General features: G+C 21.2%; 3 protein-coding genes across 4 annotated transcripts; 1 reads left to right on the top strand and 2 right to left on the bottom strand.

The window, feature by feature from the left end:
• Nucleotides 1-371: 371 nt before the first annotated feature.
• Nucleotides 372-2,132, bottom strand: LOC122711493 (polyglutamine-binding protein 1). Its single transcript, XM_043930308.1, has 6 exons — nucleotides 1,765-2,132; nucleotides 1,551-1,657; nucleotides 1,227-1,402; nucleotides 979-1,159; nucleotides 737-900; nucleotides 372-671 (listed from the first exon to the last, which is right to left on the bottom strand). The coding sequence occupies exons 1-6, from the start codon at nucleotides 1,832-1,834 to the stop codon at nucleotides 479-481; spliced, it is 891 nt and encodes a 296-aa protein (XP_043786243.1). The 5' UTR covers nucleotides 1,835-2,132; the 3' UTR covers nucleotides 372-478.
• Nucleotides 2,133-3,732: 1,600 nt separating this feature from the next.
• Nucleotides 3,733-19,820, top strand: LOC122711419. Its single transcript, XM_043930180.1, has 5 exons — nucleotides 3,733-4,152; nucleotides 4,450-4,595; nucleotides 18,499-19,068; nucleotides 19,164-19,355; nucleotides 19,582-19,820. The coding sequence occupies exons 1-4, from the start codon at nucleotides 3,916-3,918 to the stop codon at nucleotides 19,348-19,350; spliced, it is 1,140 nt and encodes a 379-aa protein (XP_043786115.1). The 5' UTR covers nucleotides 3,733-3,915; the 3' UTR covers nucleotides 19,351-19,355; nucleotides 19,582-19,820.
• On the bottom strand, nucleotides 5,780-17,992 carry LOC122711420 (carbohydrate sulfotransferase 11). 2 transcript variants are annotated; one of them, XM_043930181.1, is made up of 7 exons: nucleotides 17,705-17,992; nucleotides 15,501-15,673; nucleotides 7,210-7,466; nucleotides 6,871-7,111; nucleotides 6,584-6,763; nucleotides 6,348-6,505; nucleotides 5,780-6,215 (listed from the first exon to the last, which is right to left on the bottom strand). In XM_043930181.1, exons 1-7 carry the CDS (start codon nucleotides 17,715-17,717, stop codon nucleotides 6,128-6,130), a joined length of 1,110 nt encoding a protein of 369 aa, XP_043786116.1. In that variant the 5' UTR covers nucleotides 17,718-17,992; the 3' UTR covers nucleotides 5,780-6,127. The 2 variants fall into 2 exon arrangements, with proteins under 2 accessions (XP_043786116.1, XP_043786118.1); XM_043930183.1 differs by lacking the exon at nucleotides 17,705-17,992 and adding an exon at nucleotides 11,680-11,849 and having other exon boundaries at nucleotides 15,501-15,637.
• Nucleotides 19,821-19,994: the final 174 nt, after the last annotated feature.

The raw sequence follows: 19,994 nt of genomic DNA, 5'->3' as shown, positions 1-19,994 counted from the left end.
ATATAAATTATATATATATAATATATATACAAATTATTAATATATATATATATATATATATATATATAAAATATAAATAAATTTTAAATATATAATTATAGTTATATATTTATATAATAAGTTTTAATAAGTTTTAAATTATACAATTAATAATTCATATATGTTTATTATTTTATAATAAATATATTATAAAAAATATATTGCTATTTTTTTATTAGATTTATTAATGTATATTAATTTATCTGTAATTAATTAAATTTAAATACATTAAAATTTTTTACATATTTTTAAGTAATGAATTTTCAAATTATAATTTTTAATAAAAAATAAACTTGTTATAAAAGGAGTTTAGAAAATGAAAACTATTCTAGTTTTGTTTTTTAAAAATAATAAAATTATTTATGAATTTTTTATTTATTATGCTATATTTACAATAAATGTTCACAATAATATAGTGAAAATATAAAAACAAAAATATTTATTCTGGTTTTTCAGGACACGATACTTTAGATTTATTAGATGATTCTGATTCTGTTTTATTAGCTCTATTTGATCGAAGAACTGCACCTGGACTGGGATATGGTCTCATTTGATAAAGTGGTCCTGAAGCAGTTGTATCTGCTCCTGTTTTAGCTTCATTGTGTCTTGCTAAACCATCAGACCATTTTCCTCTATAAAAAAAAATTTTAAATTCGATGTTTTATACTTAAATATATAAATTATTAAAAAATATTACCGTGGAATATCACTATATGATGCTGGATCCATAGGATCCAAGGTCCTATCTTTTTTTTCTTTACTCTCGGATCTTTCTAATCTTTGATTTCTTTTAATATCTGCTGATTTATGTCTTGATCTATTTTCTGGTTTCTTATCCTTTTTCATATCTAATTCATCTACCTAAAAAAATTAAATAATTATTTATAATAATAATTAAAATATATTAATGATATTAAATTTTGAAAAGTTATTACTAACTTCCATTGGTTCTTGTTCACTACCACTGTCATCACTTGATATATTATCATCTTGATCTGCTGCTTTGAGATGTAATTCTTCCCTTAATTGAGAAGCTGGTTGAGATATTTGACATTTTGGATGACTTGGTGGTAGCCAAGATACTAAATCAGATGACCAATCCCAATAATAATGTTGACCCCTATTGGTAAATTAAATATTAAATGCATATTAAATATAAATATTTAAAAAAAAAAATTGATACTAACGATCCAGGATCATAAACAGCTTTCCATGTTTCTGGTAAAGGATATCTTTGTATTAATTTTATTTGTTTCTTTAAATATTTATCAGAAGGTTGTACATGTCCAAGACCCCATAATTCTTTGCATTTTTTTGTACATTCATGATAAATATTATATTTATTTGGACAACCACTATATCCCTAAAATTAGAAGTTATTTAGAAATTAAATTTAAAAATTATTATTAAACTACATTATAACAATATTATATAATTAAAGATAATTATTATTTATTATTAATATTATTTACCACTGTGCAATAATAATAAATTTTTTTCAAAATATTTACCATAAATTTTTGTGATATATCAATTTGATTAATATCATCTTTTGTGCTATCATAATCTTCAGCTATTACTTCTTCATGTATCTTTTTCCTTGATTCTTTTTTTGATTCTAAAAATATTTTATGATATAAAATTTTTATTTATTTCACAATTGTTTAATTAATTTATTTATAAAGGAACAAAATTGTTATTTATTTTACACAAATAAGATTATACCATGTTTTTCTGATCCAGAAATGAGACCTCTTTTAGCAAGTCGTGCAGCTAATGCAGCTGGAAGTGGCATTTTATAATCTTAATATTTTTGCACTTTCTTTTTTCAATAGTCTTGATATAAAAATATTTACACACTTATGAATAGAATAATTGACTTATTTGAATTTTAATATATAATTTCGTAAATATATGTTATCAATCAACTGATATTTAATAGCTAAATAATCTTATGATATTTGGCACAAACGAGATATAGAATAGACGTAAAATCAACTATATTTTCTCGTTTCATATTTTAGGATCAGAATGCTCCAAAGAATCAAAATGCATTATTTTAATATCATACTCAACTTATCGATTAGAATAAGATTATGACGTTACTAATGTTAGAATTAAAACGAAATTTTAATATGACATTATAAATAATTTAAAATAGATTTCTAAATAAATATATCTTATAAATATAAACAAAATATAGAATTTTATAAAATGTATTTATTTTTATAAAAATTAAAAATATAAATAGTAATTTTGCATAAAAAGTATTATGCTTTTAATTTTTTTATATTTTTTATATTTCTAGACGAAATACATAGTGTCTAGTGCCATCTTTTGAGTATTAGCGATATCTTTTTAAAAATAAAGTAAAATAAAAATTGAGGATTAGAAGAATTAGGATCATCTTTTGAATATCAAAAACTTTGAATATCAAAAACAAAAAATTTTTTAAAAAAATTTTAAAATATTCAAGAAATGATACTAATCTTTAATTCTGTCTCTATTCTACTCTAATAAACTTTAACTTCTAGAACACTAAAAATCTATTATATTTTCGATTTTATATTAAAAGAATATAATCAGATAAAAGATATAAAATTAAATTTGTAAAATTAAATTTTTTTTCAAATTAATTTTGTATTAAGAGTTTATATAATCGAACAAAAGATAGCATGCAAAATTTTTCCAGAAATTTCGAGAAAGAAATTTTCATGATATCAAAATCTATTTAATTGCTTACATTATTTATAATTGCTGCCAGAATAAGTATCAGAAATTCACAATCAGATTTTGGATTGATAATGATAGAATGACATGAAAATGAAACTCTAAACTCTAAGAATTTGAACCATAAAAATACATCGCATAATTAATCTATCTTGTATGTAGTTTGTGCCCTGATTACTATATACATATATATATATATATATATATATTAAGTATATATGTACGAAAATATTACGAAAAAGATATTTTTAATTTTATTTTTTTTAGTAACTTTATTAACTTAGGTTAAATATTAAGTTAAATATATATATTTATGTTATATTATAAAAAAGATATTTTTAATTTTGTTTTCTTATAACTTTATTAATTGATTAATTAACTGCTAAGGTTAAATATATATGTTTTAATATGTTTCTAATTTTTTTGCGATTGATATTTAAAAATGTGGGATACAAAGTTCCCTAAAATATAAAGTCTGTTCTATTCTATAGTTTTATTTTTTTTCTATTGTAATCTCAAATTAAATTAAAATGTAAGATAAAGAATATAAAACAAAGAATACATGAATATAAAACAAATTTAGTATTTAATGCATCATTATATTTCAAAGTATGAGATTCAAAAATTAAATATAATTAATTTCGCATCATTTCTAACATTGATTTAATATAGGGATTAAATGATTTAAATATTATTAATAGTTGGTATTAAATTTGGGTGTTAAAGGAAAAATTATAATTTGATTTATAGATTTTTAGATTTATAGATAATAAATATATATATTAATCATATTATTATATACTAAATATATTATAAGTTATTAATTTATGAATTTATATTATATATAATCATATAATTTATTTATTATAATTTAATATAATTTAAATATTATCTAATTTATATTATATATTTAAATTAAACATGGAAAATTACTGACATTTCTTGAATCTTTTTTTTTTTAAACATTATTTAATTCAATATTTTATATTGATTGAAAATGACACTTAAAATTAATTTATCACATGATGAATCATGCAAATTGCTGTGAACGTAGAAAAATTCTATATTATATGTTTTTGATAATATTAATTATCTATTATTAAATTAAGTATTCATTAAATATTGTGTTTATTTTCAAAAATATAAATGGATTCAATGGATGAAGATATGTTTGCACTCAGCGATAATGAGTTACCAATATCAACTTCAAACTGTAATCCCGTAGAAGAGCATTTAATGAAACAATTGTCAGATGTGCAAACTCGAATCCAGAAAACAAAAAATGATATTAAAGAAATTCAAGATATGACAAAACATGCTTTAGAATCTTTATATAATCAAGCGTTATATGGAAGAAATATAATATTGGATTGTGATAGTGACGTGAGTTTATTATTTATTTATTATTTATTTAAAAAAAAATAAATTTTTTGAAAAATTCGGAAAAATACCTTTTTTTCGAAATATTACTATTATTTTTATATTCAATTATATCAATTATATATTAATTATATATATTATATACATAACTTAAAAAAAAATAATTTATATTAAAATTAACAATAAATTTTATATTTTAATATAATAGGAAATTATATAAAAAAAATATGATATATATTTATAATATTAATACAAATTTTAATAAATTTTAAAATATATTAAATTTTGTATAATTTGTAGTTATATACCATAGATGGTCAACCAGTGATAAAGAAGATAAAACATAAATTTGATTCCTGTGAATATATGGTAATAAAAAGCAATTGGAAGTATATTTTTTCTGACAAATGGGTTATTGGAATAGAACTAATGAACAATTCAGAAAAGTAAGTACATTATTTATGAATAAAATATAGAAACAAGTTTTGATTTTTAAGAAATACGTTAGTGATACATATTCATAAGAAATTTTTACAATAAATATTAATAACTTATTATTTTAAAAAATTATAAGTATTAAAAAAAGTAACAAAAATAATGTCTTACAAGTAAACACATCGATAAATATTTTATTATCAAAAATTATAGATATTCTATTTTATTTTGGACAACAAATTAAATATTTCTTATATATTATTATTTTATATTATATAGTTATATTATTATTACCTTATATTCTTAACTAATTAAATTAAATTATAATTAATTTATAATTTTATTCAAATAAGATGTTTTGTAATTTTATATATAATTTTTTTTTTTTTCATTTTTTATATTAATATATAATTATTGTCACGTTGTATTTATAACTTAAAATTATAAGGGATTAATTTATTATAGCATTTTTGTTATTTTTCAATTTTACAAACAATTTGATTTTATTGATAAAAAATATTTTAATAATTTGATTTTCATATTAAATATAAGTACTGTATAATAATTAAAACAATTATTAAATCTTTATATAAAAGCTGTTTCATCATAAAGATATAATTCTATTTAACGCAAAAATCTGTTTTAAAATATAAATAAGTAGTAAAAAACTCATAAATTTTTAAATATTTGCATTTGGAAGTTGCAAGTCTTATTAATTATTAATTACATCTTCTCGTGAGAATACTATTATTATCATTGGTACAATGATAATAATAACCATTTCAAAAACATTCATTAATATGTGTATACATATTTAGTGTTTACACATATATGTATATATATTTATTTACATATATAAAATTAGAGAAAACATATATTTTTTAAAATACACAAATATAAAGTTGATTAAATTTTTTTTCATTAAATTGAAATAATTTGGAATAAATTTTCTTTATATATATGTTACATTATATTTTTTGAAAATTATTTTTATATATTCTATTTAGAATGGAAAGTATTCTATTTCAAAATATTAAACTATTCAATGTTAAAGCACAAAAAATTAACAAAGTAAGCATTGCTCTTAATCATAAACATTTATGTACTAAAAAATTCATTGTTATATATATAACAATGTTAACATTGTTATATATATATTATATATATATTATAACATTGTTATATATATATAATGTTTAAGCAATGGAATATTTTTATATATATGAAACATTTAAAATCATTTTTACATTGATTTATAACAATTTACAAATACTTATTCGCCTTAGGCCTTAACAATTTAATATATCATAACACTTTATTTATTAAAAATTTAAATGCAGCAGTGTTTCGCATGATTATTGTTTATTCGAACAATTTTGGTATGTTTCTATTTTTCATCTTAACTCGTGAGATATTCTATCAAATATATTCGTTGTAATTGATATCATTTTGATATCGCTTTATATGATTTAAAAAAGATAAAATAGAAAGAAAAACAATTCAAACGCTAGTGCGTTTGTTATTTATCTATAAAATACTATCATTAATTTTTACAGATTAATACCGTGTTTTCATCTCTTCCAAGTGCTATATATTCATCGGGAGAATATCCAAAAAGCACAAAATCATATCTGAAATAAAATAGAAATAATAAGAAAATATAATAATAATAATAAGTATTATAAAATACTATAAGTATTAAAAATATTTTATATAAAAATATTATATAGTAAAATTATATAAAGTTTTTGAAGACATATTACCTAAACATCTCATAAAGATCTTTAATTTGAGATTTCGACAATTGAGCGAAATAATTCTTTATTACATCCTTCGTTTGAACACCTCTTGTAGGATTCTTCCATTCTGGCTTAATGATATGCCCTACATGGGCTTGTTTTATGAGATAATCTTGATCTTCCTTTAAAATTAGTAATTAGACATTCTTTTCAAAGTACAAGATGATCAATTTATTTAAAATTCTTCAAAGAATACTTACGTGGAGCGTTTCAAATTTAGCAATCACATCAAATCGCACTTGACATGGTGTGCAAAAAATCACAACTGGAGTCCAATGCATATCAAGCTCATTTCCAGCTTTCCATTGACATAATAACCACTGTACAAATTCTTCAAAAAGTGGATACCTTGGACCATGTCGTCCATTTGTCTTTGGATCCTATGCGATCATTTAAAAATAAAAAAATCATAAGAGAAAATTAATTAAATTAACAGAACAATAAAATTGAACTAAAGTAATCAAATTTAATAATAATAAATTCTTACCCTAGATCTATAGTTCCAAACAATATGAGCTCCAAGATTACTATGAAATGTATGTGGCAAGCTGTGCTCCAATTTATCTCTGTAAGCACTGAGCAATCTCTCAAACGGGTGCCTTACTATCAAAAAACTGATACTGTCATTTAGGAACTTGTTCAACTCATCTGCTGTATATCTGGGATATTTCTGCCTTGCTAAAGAAACAGGTACTGCTTTTGAGGCCTTTAAGAATTGCGGACTATATCTAAAAAATTTATAAATAAAATTTATTAATTGTTAATTTGATGAGCAATTCGTATAAAGGATATTTTAATATAATATTTTTTATATAATATTTTTTACCCCGCGAGTAGATTAAAATTATACATCCAAGAGGTAGAAGCTGCTTTGAAGACATTACACCATATTAAATGGTACTCTCTATTTACAAGAAATTCCCAAGCATTAGGTCTATGAAGAGAATCGTTTCCAAATCGATCTAAACCTTCTTTAGCGCATTTATCTGCCAAAAATTTCCTTCTTTCATACAATCGTTTTTCAGTTTCAGCGATTGCTGCTTCTTCCATCAATTTTTCCTCTGGTGTCAGATTTGAATCCTCCTATTGAGGACTTCTCATTAATATTCATGTTATACTATAATTTTATATAATTCTTCAAATACTCCAAAATTATATTTCTAATTCGGATTATTACATGAAGTTACATATATATTCTTATACTTCATTAAACATGATAAAAAAATTACATATCATTTTTATTTCTAGCGAATAAATTAAATTTTTAAATTCATTACTGCAAATATTTCAAAATAGCAATATTGAATATTCATGTATTTAAGATCATTGAAAATCTGAAAAATTTAGATATATATTATGAAAATCTAAAATTCAAAATTTATTCGAAAAATTTAAATACTTAAAAAATTTAAATATTCGAAAAATTCTACTAAAACTAAAAATATTTGAAAACTTCAGATATTTGAAAAAATTATAATTCTTGAAAAATATAATATTCTAAAAAAATTCAAATATTTAAATATTATGGGGAAGGGAAAAAGAATTTAGATATTTTAATATTTACTTTAATATTCATAATTTAAACTGTTTTGCATTAAATGCTCAAGTATTCATATTTAATTTGTTCTAATATTATTAGAGTTTTGAAATTTATATGAATAATTTGAATTAAATCACAAAATTGAATATATATTATGAAATTGAAATTAAATGTTTTCGTGAATACAATTCATTGCAAATTATAGAACTTCAGATATAGATAGTAACAATAATAGTCGGGAAAGAATAATCGATATTTAATTTATCGATGTAATTATCGTATTTAATACATATGGACAAAAAATCAATCAATATCATTTTTCATGTATTATGCGCAACTGCAATAACATTAGAAGAATAGATAAATGCATTACCTTGTTTATTTCAAATGAAATATAAAACTCATCTATATATAAAATCATTTCATGTCACATAAGATATTATGTAATCATTAAAATTGAATGCATGAAATATTAAAACTGTTTGTGAAAGGAAATTAAAAAACCGGTTTTCATTCAATCTTTTTCTATAAAATAAATAATTATTTTTTTTGTTTTTTTAAAATCTATATTTTATATTCTTTATTGTAAATTAATACATTCAAATTTATTGGAAATATGTGTTATTTAAAACATGTGTTATTTTTTTTTAATAAGTAATGTATATTTTAATAAAAAAATATTTTAAAGAATTTAAATAATTAAAAAAAAAATAAATTTCTTACTTTTTTCTTCCATATTTTTATAATGATTTTTAAATTTGGAACATTAACATCCTAAATTTAATCTAAATTTACATGAAATGAAATAATTAAACAATGAAGCGAATAATACAATAATAAAAAGTAATTAATAAGTAGATCATAAAACTGATTATCGTATAAATTATAATAGAACAATTCGAATTCTGAATGATATTCGTAAACTTTCAGTTAATTTTACAATTCTTAAATCGTTTTAAAATTCAAAGCTTGCCGCTACAAACCTGTTTTCTTTCAACTAACGTGCATGCGCTATGTGTGCCAACCATCTATCTGCATGCAAGGTTAATCCAATTTCCTAATTTCTGCAATTAATCAGAACACTCGCCGCTGCTTATTCAGTATGATTACGCGTTATACGCCTACTTGGCGCATTATAATCGAACAATCAGTACAGATTCCAAGCATAATTGTCTACATTCTAAAGACTTTTTATAAGTTTAAAGATTATGTATAGTAAAAATTCGATCAAAATTTTGAAATGTTTATAAAAAACTTTTTGATGTACTATATTAACTATAACATTAAAATTATTATATAATTTTAGATTAATAATTTATAATATATTATATAATTATCAATTTGCATTTAAAAATTTTTTTAAAATAAAATAAATTTAAAAATTTCAATTTTTAAATTTTTTCTAGTTTTTTTTTATATTTATATACCAGTAATGTTTCATGATTCATACATATTATTATTACTGGTAATTATATTTAATCTCAAGACATTGAAATCCGTCATTATATAATTGATATTTCATGAGGTTTTTACAATTTAAAGTAAATCCAATATGAGTTTTGAAACATCGTAAAGAATAAATAAAAATAAATTATAATGAAAAACAATTTTTTTTCATTTAAGAAAGAATTTCAATCTTAAATGATAATCAGTTTTAAATTAAAAATAATGGTGATATAAAAAGATATAAAAAAAAAGAGAATTTGTAGCATGAGCATTTAATTGTAAGATTTCTTAAAATCTGTGAAAATGTTTCAGAAACCTTAAAAACTCTTACATCATTACTTATAGAATACTTATGAGTTAAAACTAAAAAATAAACACTTAGATTAAGAATTACGTAAATTATTTAATTAATCACTTGTATGATTACATAATTTTTTAGATTATTGATAAAATTTTTTTGATTATCGATAATATTGAAGAATATTGAAAAATTGAATCGAATCGAAATTATTTATTATATTATATTATTTATATTGCATGTTTCTTTTTATTTATATTGATTTTTTAATTTCACAAAATATGAATGAATACTCAGAATTAGATCTATATCTTTTATTTTTTGTCTATTTAATTTCACTAGAATTTTTATTTGATCTATATTTCATTTAATACAATATTTGTACATCCAATTGTATAGAATAAAATAATTAGATATATTTGAATATTAAATTTTTCATTAAAAATTCTAGATTTATTTTAATATTAATTCTATCACTTTAATACTAGAGAAATGATTGAATTTATAAAGAATATTTTAAATTTATTAAAAATTAAATAAGAATAAGAATCAAATAAGAATAAAATTAAATAACTTATAAATTATTATTTAATCCAATTATTTTATCTTTAACTAGAACAATTTTAACTGTAAAAAAATTAAAATAAAATTTTTTGCAATATATTTAACACTTGAAAATTTTTTCGAACATTTTTATTTTTCTAAAATTCTTTCTCATCATCAATTGTGTTATTTTAATAAACAAAAAATTTTCTTTTTCTTTGAACAAACGATATGTATGATGTCATCAACAAAAAGACAAATTTCTAATGATCGAGAGAGAATGCAATGATCGTGGCTAGGCGGAAACACCGAATATAGAAATACTGTCTTCCGTTTATTGATTTCGGACTGGAAGCCGAATAGCTATTCCGACGCCGACGCCGTCGATGCGGTGAATATGGGCCACACGAGTGGTGCAGCGCACGCTGCACTACACCTCAATTTTGCATCTATCCATGTTCTTACGTATTTTCATAACTAATGCAATTTCAAAAATATCACAGAAAAATCAAGTACACAATTTGATAATTGAAAAATTGAAACATTGATAAAATAGATTTGAGAATGTTCAATTAAAGATTAGATAATATGAGTATAGATAGAACTATAGAAAAAATGACGATCTTATTAAGAAAGTATCGAAAAATAATAGATTTGAATATAAAAAAAATTCTTACTGTTAACTAATCACTAACGATCAGATCATATTACTGGATTCATAAAAATATATGAATTTGTATATATGTATAATATACACATTTCATTGCGGAAACTAGCGAATCTTTGGTGATAATGAATATACAAACGATTTAATCATTGCCACTAATTACATTAATTCAAATGCATTTGTTTACATCGCAGATAGCAATGTTTCAGCATTTGCATTTTTAATACGAAACATTATATATAATTTAATAATAATTACATATAATAATAATAATGAGCTTTGATACTATAGCTTAAGCTCCTTTAATCGATATTTTGTGAATAATCTTTTTTTCAACATATATTTTGTTAGAGAGTTCCTACTTTTGAGTTTTTAAGTCGACAAGCTTGGACGCCAAGTTTAATCGATTTTAGGTCATCAGTGATTTGCTAGCAATTAATCGACAGTGTATAATTAAGAGTAGAGCTTGATTAATTTTTGCAAAAATTCAAAGATTAAATATTTACTTTTAATTTAAGTAACTATATAGGATGTTTCATAAAAGTTATATAATATTATTGTAATATAATTTACAAGTAATCCGATTAATTTCCCTAAAAGTAAAATTAGTTTTATTTTAATTTTATTTTAATTAAAAAATTTTAAGTATTTTATTTTGATATAACTTTATGCTAACTACAAAAATTCATAATAAAAATAGAAATTTTTTTGTAAAATAAAAAAATTCTCAAATTATAAATAATATCATGATAATGAATCATAAATCGATTTTAATATCGAATAAATTACTCATTTATCTAACCTATAATTATCCAACAATCTATATACATTCCAGAGCGTAATTCTTGACGATTCGTATTTCAACTTTGTTTCATTTTAAGTCGATAACTTTTCCAATCACGACGAATCGATGTGCTTCTAGTTATCTATCCGTTGTTATCACTTGATTCTTGTTCATGAAATGATTCATACCTTAAAACGAAAAATTATATTAGTTCAAAAAGAGCAAAAAAATAATTTTATTAAAATAAAGATTTTAAAATTTTGTGAATTATGAAAATCATTGTTATTTCTAATAAAATAAATTTTATTAGAAAATATTACAGATCAAATATAATAATAATCTAATAATGGTTTCCATGTTCAAAACAATTTAGTGATTAATATAAAATAATTTTTTGTTTCTTTGATACGAATTTCATAATAAATTATTTGAAATGATGCTTATTTAGCTTGGTGCACTTGTCGTAACGAGGGACCCTGCACAAGGAGAATGATTACTCTCAATGACATTAAGAGCGATTGCAACACGCTTGCTAGTTCATAAGTATCTCACGGTGAACATCTAACTTTTCAAAAAGAAATTAATGATATTAATTTTCGATATGAAGCTACATATAATATCTAATATATATTTATAATTCTAAAAATATAAAGATATATAACAAAAATAAAAAAATCCTAAACTTTTTTTAATTAGAAAATAAAAAAAATGTTAAGTTTATTTAATTAATTAAAATTCATAATATATATATTTAGAATTTAGATAAATTTTTAAAAAAATTCTTTATAATCAAAGAACAGAATAAAAAGAAAATATTAAATTTTCAGGTATAAAGGATAAATGTAACAAGAAATAAATAATAAATGAAATTATTAAAAAATTAAAAACATAAAACTTTTATATTTAAACAGAAAAAAAATGAAAATGACGTGTAAGTTTCATTACAAAAATTTATAAAATCTTCACAAGATTTTAAGAAATATAAATTTTATTATAGAAGAAATACAAGATATCTTTACAACATGTTGGACTTCGAAAAAAACAAAAATGAAAAATGGAATTTTTTTCAATTTGCTTATGGATCATCTATTTTCAGCTAATATATTTTTCTTGTATATGATCGGTCAAACACGGAAAGTATTATAGACCGGTTCTAGTGGACCATCATCTGTATATGGGTATACATATTACGTAAGAAGATACTTCTGTGGCTCTTTGCTGTATCTGGTTGTATAACTTCCTTTGCTTATTACGCTTTCTCACTAACGAATGTAATTTTATGTAAATCGTTACGCGATCTATGTATTGTAGTTTAACACGTAAAATCAATCAAAAATACTTTAAGGATTAAAACTACGTTTTATGTGAACATAATAATATACTGCTTCTTTTCTAAAGTTGAAAACGATGTTTGCTTCTGTTATCGTACGTTAAGCAGGAAGTCGTGGAATTTTTTTAGATACTATTCGAAGCTTGTTTGGAAAGATAGATTTAACCCTTTGTAATGTCACGTGATTTGGGAAATCATGTAAAGATATCCATGTATCTTTTTTTTTTTTTAAATCCTGATTTATTTTCTCATCATTGTTCATTATGTTTTATAGCGATTTATCTATAACAATTGTAATTAATTTTTAAGTTTTAAATTATAAATTAAAATTGTACATTAAGCTTTAATGCATTGAATTTGAATATTTTACGTTTAACATTCACTTTCAAATTTGATCAAATCAAAATCAAATTTAGTTACTTCTATTATTATGTAAAATATTTTACATAAAAATTGTTAATTATATTCTATCTTTTTTTCAATGTTCAATCTTTATATGAATTACAGCAAATATAATTACAAAAATCTTTATTTAAATTCAATGTTCCAAGAAATAAATAAATAGAGTTAAAATGAATATTATATTTGAAACCGTCTGTGAGAATAAACCACGCAACGATGGTCGCACGGGATAGGAATTCAAAATTAAAACCGATACCGAGAATTGAGACCACACCGTGCAGAATCACGAAGATGATTTCTCGAAGCTGTTAGATAACTCTCTTCTTTTAAGCGCGAAAATGATAAAAGCACAATAATATATTAGAAACTTTTACAAAACGCTAATAAAAGAAGTAGAGAAGAGAAGTAAAAAATCATAAAAAAATGATAAAATAATAAGAGTCTATTATATTAAAATCCAGTCAAATTATCTGAATTGGAAAAATCAGCTATTCTAAAGTTAAATATTTATTACAATAATTGTAGGAAGGAATAATATGCAAATTATTAAAATTTTATTAAAAAAAAAAAAAAATCAAAATTCAGGAATATCATAAAAATACAGGAGAGCATAAAAATCAAAATATAATTTCAAAACTATCGATTTCTATTTTCTATCCACCTGATAAAAAAATATCAAATAAAATTGCAATCGTTCGTATCGGCAAGAAATCGATTTATATTGGTAAAGTAATTGTCGAGATTGAGGGGTAACTTTAACCATTCTTTGCATGCTTAAAGGGGTAGTATTGTACAATTGTAGGCAGCTACATTTGTGTGCCGCATTGCGCCTGGAAATCTGCCAATCTACGTTGCTTTACGTAAGACTGAAAACTGTTTCGATCTAACCACTCTATCGAAAGGGTAAAAAAGAGAAGAAATTTTTTTTTTCGAACAATCTTATATAGATTGATACAAGTATTGCAAAAAATTAATCTCCAAGAATTAATTCTCCAAGAATAAATTATAATGCATACAGAACGATATAACATTAAAAATAATTTTTCTCATATATATCAAAAAAAAAAAAAAGAAAATCAGAAAGAAATAACTTCATGATATATTTTTTTAAATTAGTAGAGTAAAAAATATATATATATTATGATAAATATATATATGATTTCATAAGAAAGTGGATGAAACGTTAATCTTTCTTTTCGATCATGAAATAACAGATATATAAGTAAAGATCATCCTCGTAGCATGTATGTATAAAAAAGTCGTCTAAATATTATACTTATGTTATTTTATTAAAATTTGTTTTTAAAAAGTAAACTAAAAAGTATCAATAAGATTGAAAAAAATATAATGGAATATAAGGTAGTAATAGTAAATCATCTTTTGCATAGTCATTCATATACATAGTACATAGAATTATATGTAAAGCATTGTTCAAAGAACATAAGTATTAATTACAACAACAATATCAAACATTATTCGAATAGAAATTTATTCAAATTTATAAATAACAGATGAAATTATATTCGTTATTCAATTTCTTAATTCTTTATTATTTGTCTTTTATTCATTTGTTGTAATAAACTAATAATATAAGAATCATACTTTTATTTCATTGATATGCGACTAAAAGTAGAAAAGAAATAAGAAAGATAAAAGATTATTAGCATTTGATTGTTGATAAAGATAAAGGATCAAGGATTGTTGGTAAATTTAATGATTTAAAATTCATAAATTTTTATATAAAAAATACATAAAATAAAAAAAACAAATATTAATTAGATAATGAAATACATACATTTTATTCTGTAATATAAATCTAATTAAGTAAGATCATCTTTTTCTAACATTAAACATTATTTTTTATAAAAATAAAAGAATATTTTTTCTGAAAGTGAAATCAACATAATTTTTCATTATTTCGAACAAAAACATAATTTTTAGTTATATTTGTAATAAGAACGATCGTTTCGTAGCTTTTTTACAATATTTGTTTTTTGAAAACTGATGTATTTAATTTTTTGGTACTCTGAATCCTAAACACGCGTGGAAAATTTTTTTCCAAGAACAAAAAAAATCCTTGGCCAATATATAAAAAATCATCACTCACCTCCAACAAAAGTCCTTGGTGCACATTGTTGTCGGCATCCTGGCTAGATAGAAGTAACACCAACAATGTCAAGATACCAGCAGCCAGCAGTGTTCGCCTAATCGCCGCGAACACATATCGTCGTAATGTCATCTTCTCTCGTTGTACGATTTTTCTTCTATATTCATATCGAACTGAAACAAGTGAATCGATTCCTATAGTACATTAATCAATTGAATCAAACATATTTATTATTAATCGATAAAAAAAAATTAAACATTTGCATTTAGATAAGTCTCATAATCTCATATAATACTATACAATCATAATTTCTAAGAAAATTTAATATTTTTTAACAAAATTAAAATATTTCATTAAAATTTTAATTATAAAATTTTACTTTAATAATATAACTCTTTTTTGTTCTGTATATTCTATATATGAACATATTTATACTATATTCCATTAGGCTTATATATATTGAAAAGAAGTTAGATAAAAAAATTATTATATTTAATACATATATATATTTTTTAATTATTTTTAATTTTCGAAAGTTTGAAATAAAAATTATAAATTTTTTTATTATACGAAAAATTAATTTTTTTAAATATCAAATATAATTCAAATGATACTTATAATTTATAAAAAATTTTATCAATCTGAATATAATATCGAATAATTGATTTGAATAATTATTGATCTTCTGCTCAATTTATAATTTTTCATTGAAAAAAAAATTCGTATAATAATAATAACAATAATATAAATATATATATTTTATTTTATTTAAATTATTGTATTTAAATAAATTCTATTTAATGAATAAATCTTAAAGAAATATTAAATTTGCTAATATAAACTTAAATATAAATAAATAATAATGAAATTGGTTCTACTTTTCTATAGTGTGAATGATTATAACTATTTCATTTTTCACAATTTGAATTAATTTATTCATTAGAAACATAAATTATATGTAATTTTTTTTACAAAATTATTTTCTACATTTTTCATAATTTTTTATAAAAAAAATAATTAGAATAAATTTAAAAAACCCTCAAATAAATAATAATGTGTCATATATTTATTGAAATAGAATATACATGATTAGTCATCAGCAATCACGTATTTTTTTCTTAAGGATACGATGTTGAAAAACCTATGTTGTACTAAAATGAAATAAAATTATAAAATTTTGTAAGATCACGAATAAAAAAAATAAATAACATAATTCTATCCGTATATAAAATAATAACTAAAATTTACACATATGCCATCAATTTACACATTTTAATTTCACAATAATGCTCTATAAATAAAATCTTCATAATATTTTTACATATCATATATGTAAAGAATTTTTTGATCTATTATCAAATGAATATAAATATATAATAATATAATAAATAATAATATAATATAATAATAAATATAATAAGTAATTCTATTTAATACATTTTCTACTATTCAATAGAATATTATATATCGATTACATTAATATTGATTAATATTTATATTAATATTAATATTAATATTATAAATTATATTATATAATAATAATATAATTATTATTAAATTGTTTTTTTTTCTATATAATATTATTAAAAAGAAAATAATGAAATAAATTACGTCTTATAAAAATATATATGTTTGCTTATTCAGCGAAGTTTCAAGGCCAATACAAAATAATACGTGCAATATTTATAAAGTAGAACATTAGATTTAAGAATCGATGGACGCTTTATTGAAAAGTTTGCATAGAAATACGAAAAATACGCACGCACACAGATAATTTTTTTTTAAACTTAATTTTATGTTTTTTTAAATTATGCTAGTAATATAACATAATGTTATACCAATCAATAATCATTAAATAATAAATATTTTATAAATAAATCATTAAATATTTTAATGATTCGTTAAACTTAGATATTTAATACTAATAAATAACATTTAAAAAAAGAAATAATAAGAAGTTATCAATTTTTGTCTATATATATANTATATATATATATATATATACAATCAGATGTTATCAATAGAATCATAAAAAGATTTCAATTTTTTAAACAGTGATATAATCAATGTATATATTTCCTATATCAAATAGATCAGAGAAAATCCCTTTCTACTTAATTAATGTCATAACTTAATGTCATATAATGATCATATTTTCTAGTTTATTTTGGTATATTTTCATGTTTATTTGTTTTGATACGTACTTGGCGTGGACATATATGCCCTAATATCAGGATTCAACGATGCATCTATTGCATCCTCTGCAAGATCAACAGTTCTCTTTGATTTGACTGAATCTTGTATAAACGAAAACAAAATATACTGTGAATCGAAACACGATTATATTAGTATATTCTTTAAATTATAAATTCGCAAAACACACGTGACACAACTGATTTATTGAATGAAAACTATAGACACCACACGATCACGGCGGCATCCTGCAGATTACTGAAAAGAAGTATACACTGTTTCGTATGCTTCCATGCGTGCGTCGTCTGCTACTAACCAATTCGTTCGTAGATACTGATTGGTTAATATTTTCGCGGGTCGATTTGCCTGGATGATATCTGCGCAAACGCAATACTGAAATCATCTGTACAACTGTACAGACTTCCTTTATTTATGCTTCTTTGAATACGATTTTTATTGTTAAATATTGAATAATAAGTAACTATACTTCTAATTTTTATATCTAAATCGATTGACATATCACAAAAATTTTTTTGAAATATGAAATATTATATATTATATCATATACTAATATTATAGAATTAATATTGTAGGATGAGAATAAAATTCTAAAATTATAAATTAAAAAATAATAAATATTTTCAAAATGAAAATAATATTACGTCAATTGAAATTCATATTAATTATTTTTAATTCATTTTCTTAATTCTTAATAAATATCAGTAAAACATTATTAACAATATTATCCATAAAAAAATATATTTATATATTTATAAATAATATAAAGTTTTTAACTTTATTTCAGAACGTTAAGTAATCCTCAGATTAACGTATCTCTTAAGGATAACGATGAACTTTGTGGCATATCGATGTTTTGGAAATTAGTTAATGAAATATTTTCATATCGAATTGATAAAATTCAACCGAATAGTTATGTTATGGCTACCGTTGTTCTCAATATACCAAAATTTGATAAAAATCCTTTCTGTGATGTGTATGGTACAATTTCATACAAAATCGAAGAAAATGAATATCAAATTCCAATACCTGTTATTCGTCTTACGATTGAGGATACTATTGATAACAATTATCAAGTTAAATTTTTAACCAAGAGGAATCATTTTCAAGTAAAAACGAAAGATATTTTGCCTATGATTTTAGCTTTAAGAAGTACATCAGTGGAGAAAATCATTGATGTACAAATCAAAAGAATACCTAAAAAAGAGAAAGAATTTTTGACATTTTTGAAAGAAAAATCTTTCGAAGCAATTTTCGAAAATATTTATATCGTACAAACGACTAGTTGTCTAATGTATTGTTTGATCGAGATACTGCCTATTATCGAAGGAGAAGAAAAATTAAGAATTTCTTCAAAGTAAAAACAATATTTAATTAAATTTCAATTTTCATTAAAATATGATTTGAATACAAAATTTTTATTATAATTTCGAAATTTATACATATTTACAGATCTAACCATCAAATGAATATAATATTACGATTTTTAAGAGATCATTTTTCGGACATAATTATTGAAGAAGATGTTAATCTTCGTGCTGCCATGGTTCTTATGAATGAATTAAAATTATATCTTGAGGACACGAGCACCGCCGAACGGCAAATGGCGAGAATAAGAACTGACCTACTTATCCCATGAACACGGTAAAACAGATTTTGTTCATTTATTATCTTGATCTGGATATTTAAAATTATTTGAAACATTCATAATAAATTAAAATAAATTAATCCAACTATAATAAATTAAAATAAATTCAATTTTTTTCTCTTTTATTAAAGTTTTATTTTATTTTCTTTTATTTATGTAGATATAATTTGCATATAAGTTTTTTACTATATAGATTTTTGTAATAGATTATTATTTATTCAGGAATTGCAGTCAAATTGAATAGTATCCAAGATTTTCGAATTATATTTATCTCACTCCTAGCTCTTGCTCCTAGACAATAATATCAGGATAACATGGCATAGGTAGTAGCTTTGTAACTATCGAGATCCCACTGAAAACCGGTTTACTTACTATATAGTAAGTACTCTTCAATCTAACTTGCATGAGTATAGAGTTAATACAAAATCATATTGTATCAATAAATAATTTTAATAAAAATATTAATTGTATAATTTATTTCAAATATATTAAGATTTATATATTTTGTATCATTATCTATTTTTATTGATTATTTGTCTATTTTTATTTAATACTTTAATTATATAAAATATTTTATTTTTCGCACATGTATATTTAATAAATGTTATTAAAATAATTATGAAAATAAAAACAAT

This window comes from Apis laboriosa, unplaced genomic scaffold (assembly GCF_014066325.1).
Source record: "Apis laboriosa isolate Shangri-la unplaced genomic scaffold, ASM1406632v1 scaffold170_cov151, whole genome shotgun sequence".
NCBI classification, from domain to species: Eukaryota; Metazoa; Arthropoda; class Insecta; order Hymenoptera; family Apidae; genus Apis; species Apis laboriosa.
Note: the sequence above shows the minus strand (reverse complement) of the source record. Positions and strands in the feature narration are given on the sequence as shown.

Excerpts from the sequence above, each read along its gene's own strand:
- LOC122711493 (XM_043930308.1), bottom strand. The coding sequence starts at position 1,834 with ATGCCACTTCCAGCTGCATTAGCTGCACGACTTGCTAAAAGAGGTCTC. Across the intron at positions 1,658-1,764 it reads TTCTGGATCAGAAAAACATG|AATCAAAAAAAGAATCAAGG; the intron begins GTATAATCTTAT and ends AAATATTTTTAG. Across the intron at positions 901-978 it reads GTGAACAAGAACCAATGGAA|GTAGATGAATTAGATATGAA; the intron begins GTTAGTAATAAC and ends TAATTTTTTTAG.
- LOC122711419 (XM_043930180.1), top strand. The coding sequence starts at position 3,916 with ATGGATTCAATGGATGAAGATATGTTTGCACTCAGCGATAATGAGTTA. Across the intron at positions 4,596-18,498 it reads CTAATGAACAATTCAGAAAA|AACGTTAAGTAATCCTCAGA; the intron begins GTAAGTACATTA and ends ACTTTATTTCAG. Across the intron at positions 19,069-19,163 it reads AAATTAAGAATTTCTTCAAA|ATCTAACCATCAAATGAATA; the intron begins GTAAAAACAATA and ends ACATATTTACAG.
- LOC122711420 (XM_043930181.1), bottom strand. Across the intron at positions 6,506-6,583 it reads CTAAATTTGAAACGCTCCAC|GAAGATCAAGATTATCTCAT; the intron begins GTAAGTATTCTT and ends CTAATTTTAAAG. Across the intron at positions 6,216-6,347 it reads GATCTTTATGAGATGTTTAG|ATATGATTTTGTGCTTTTTG; the intron begins GTAATATGTCTT and ends ATTTTATTTCAG.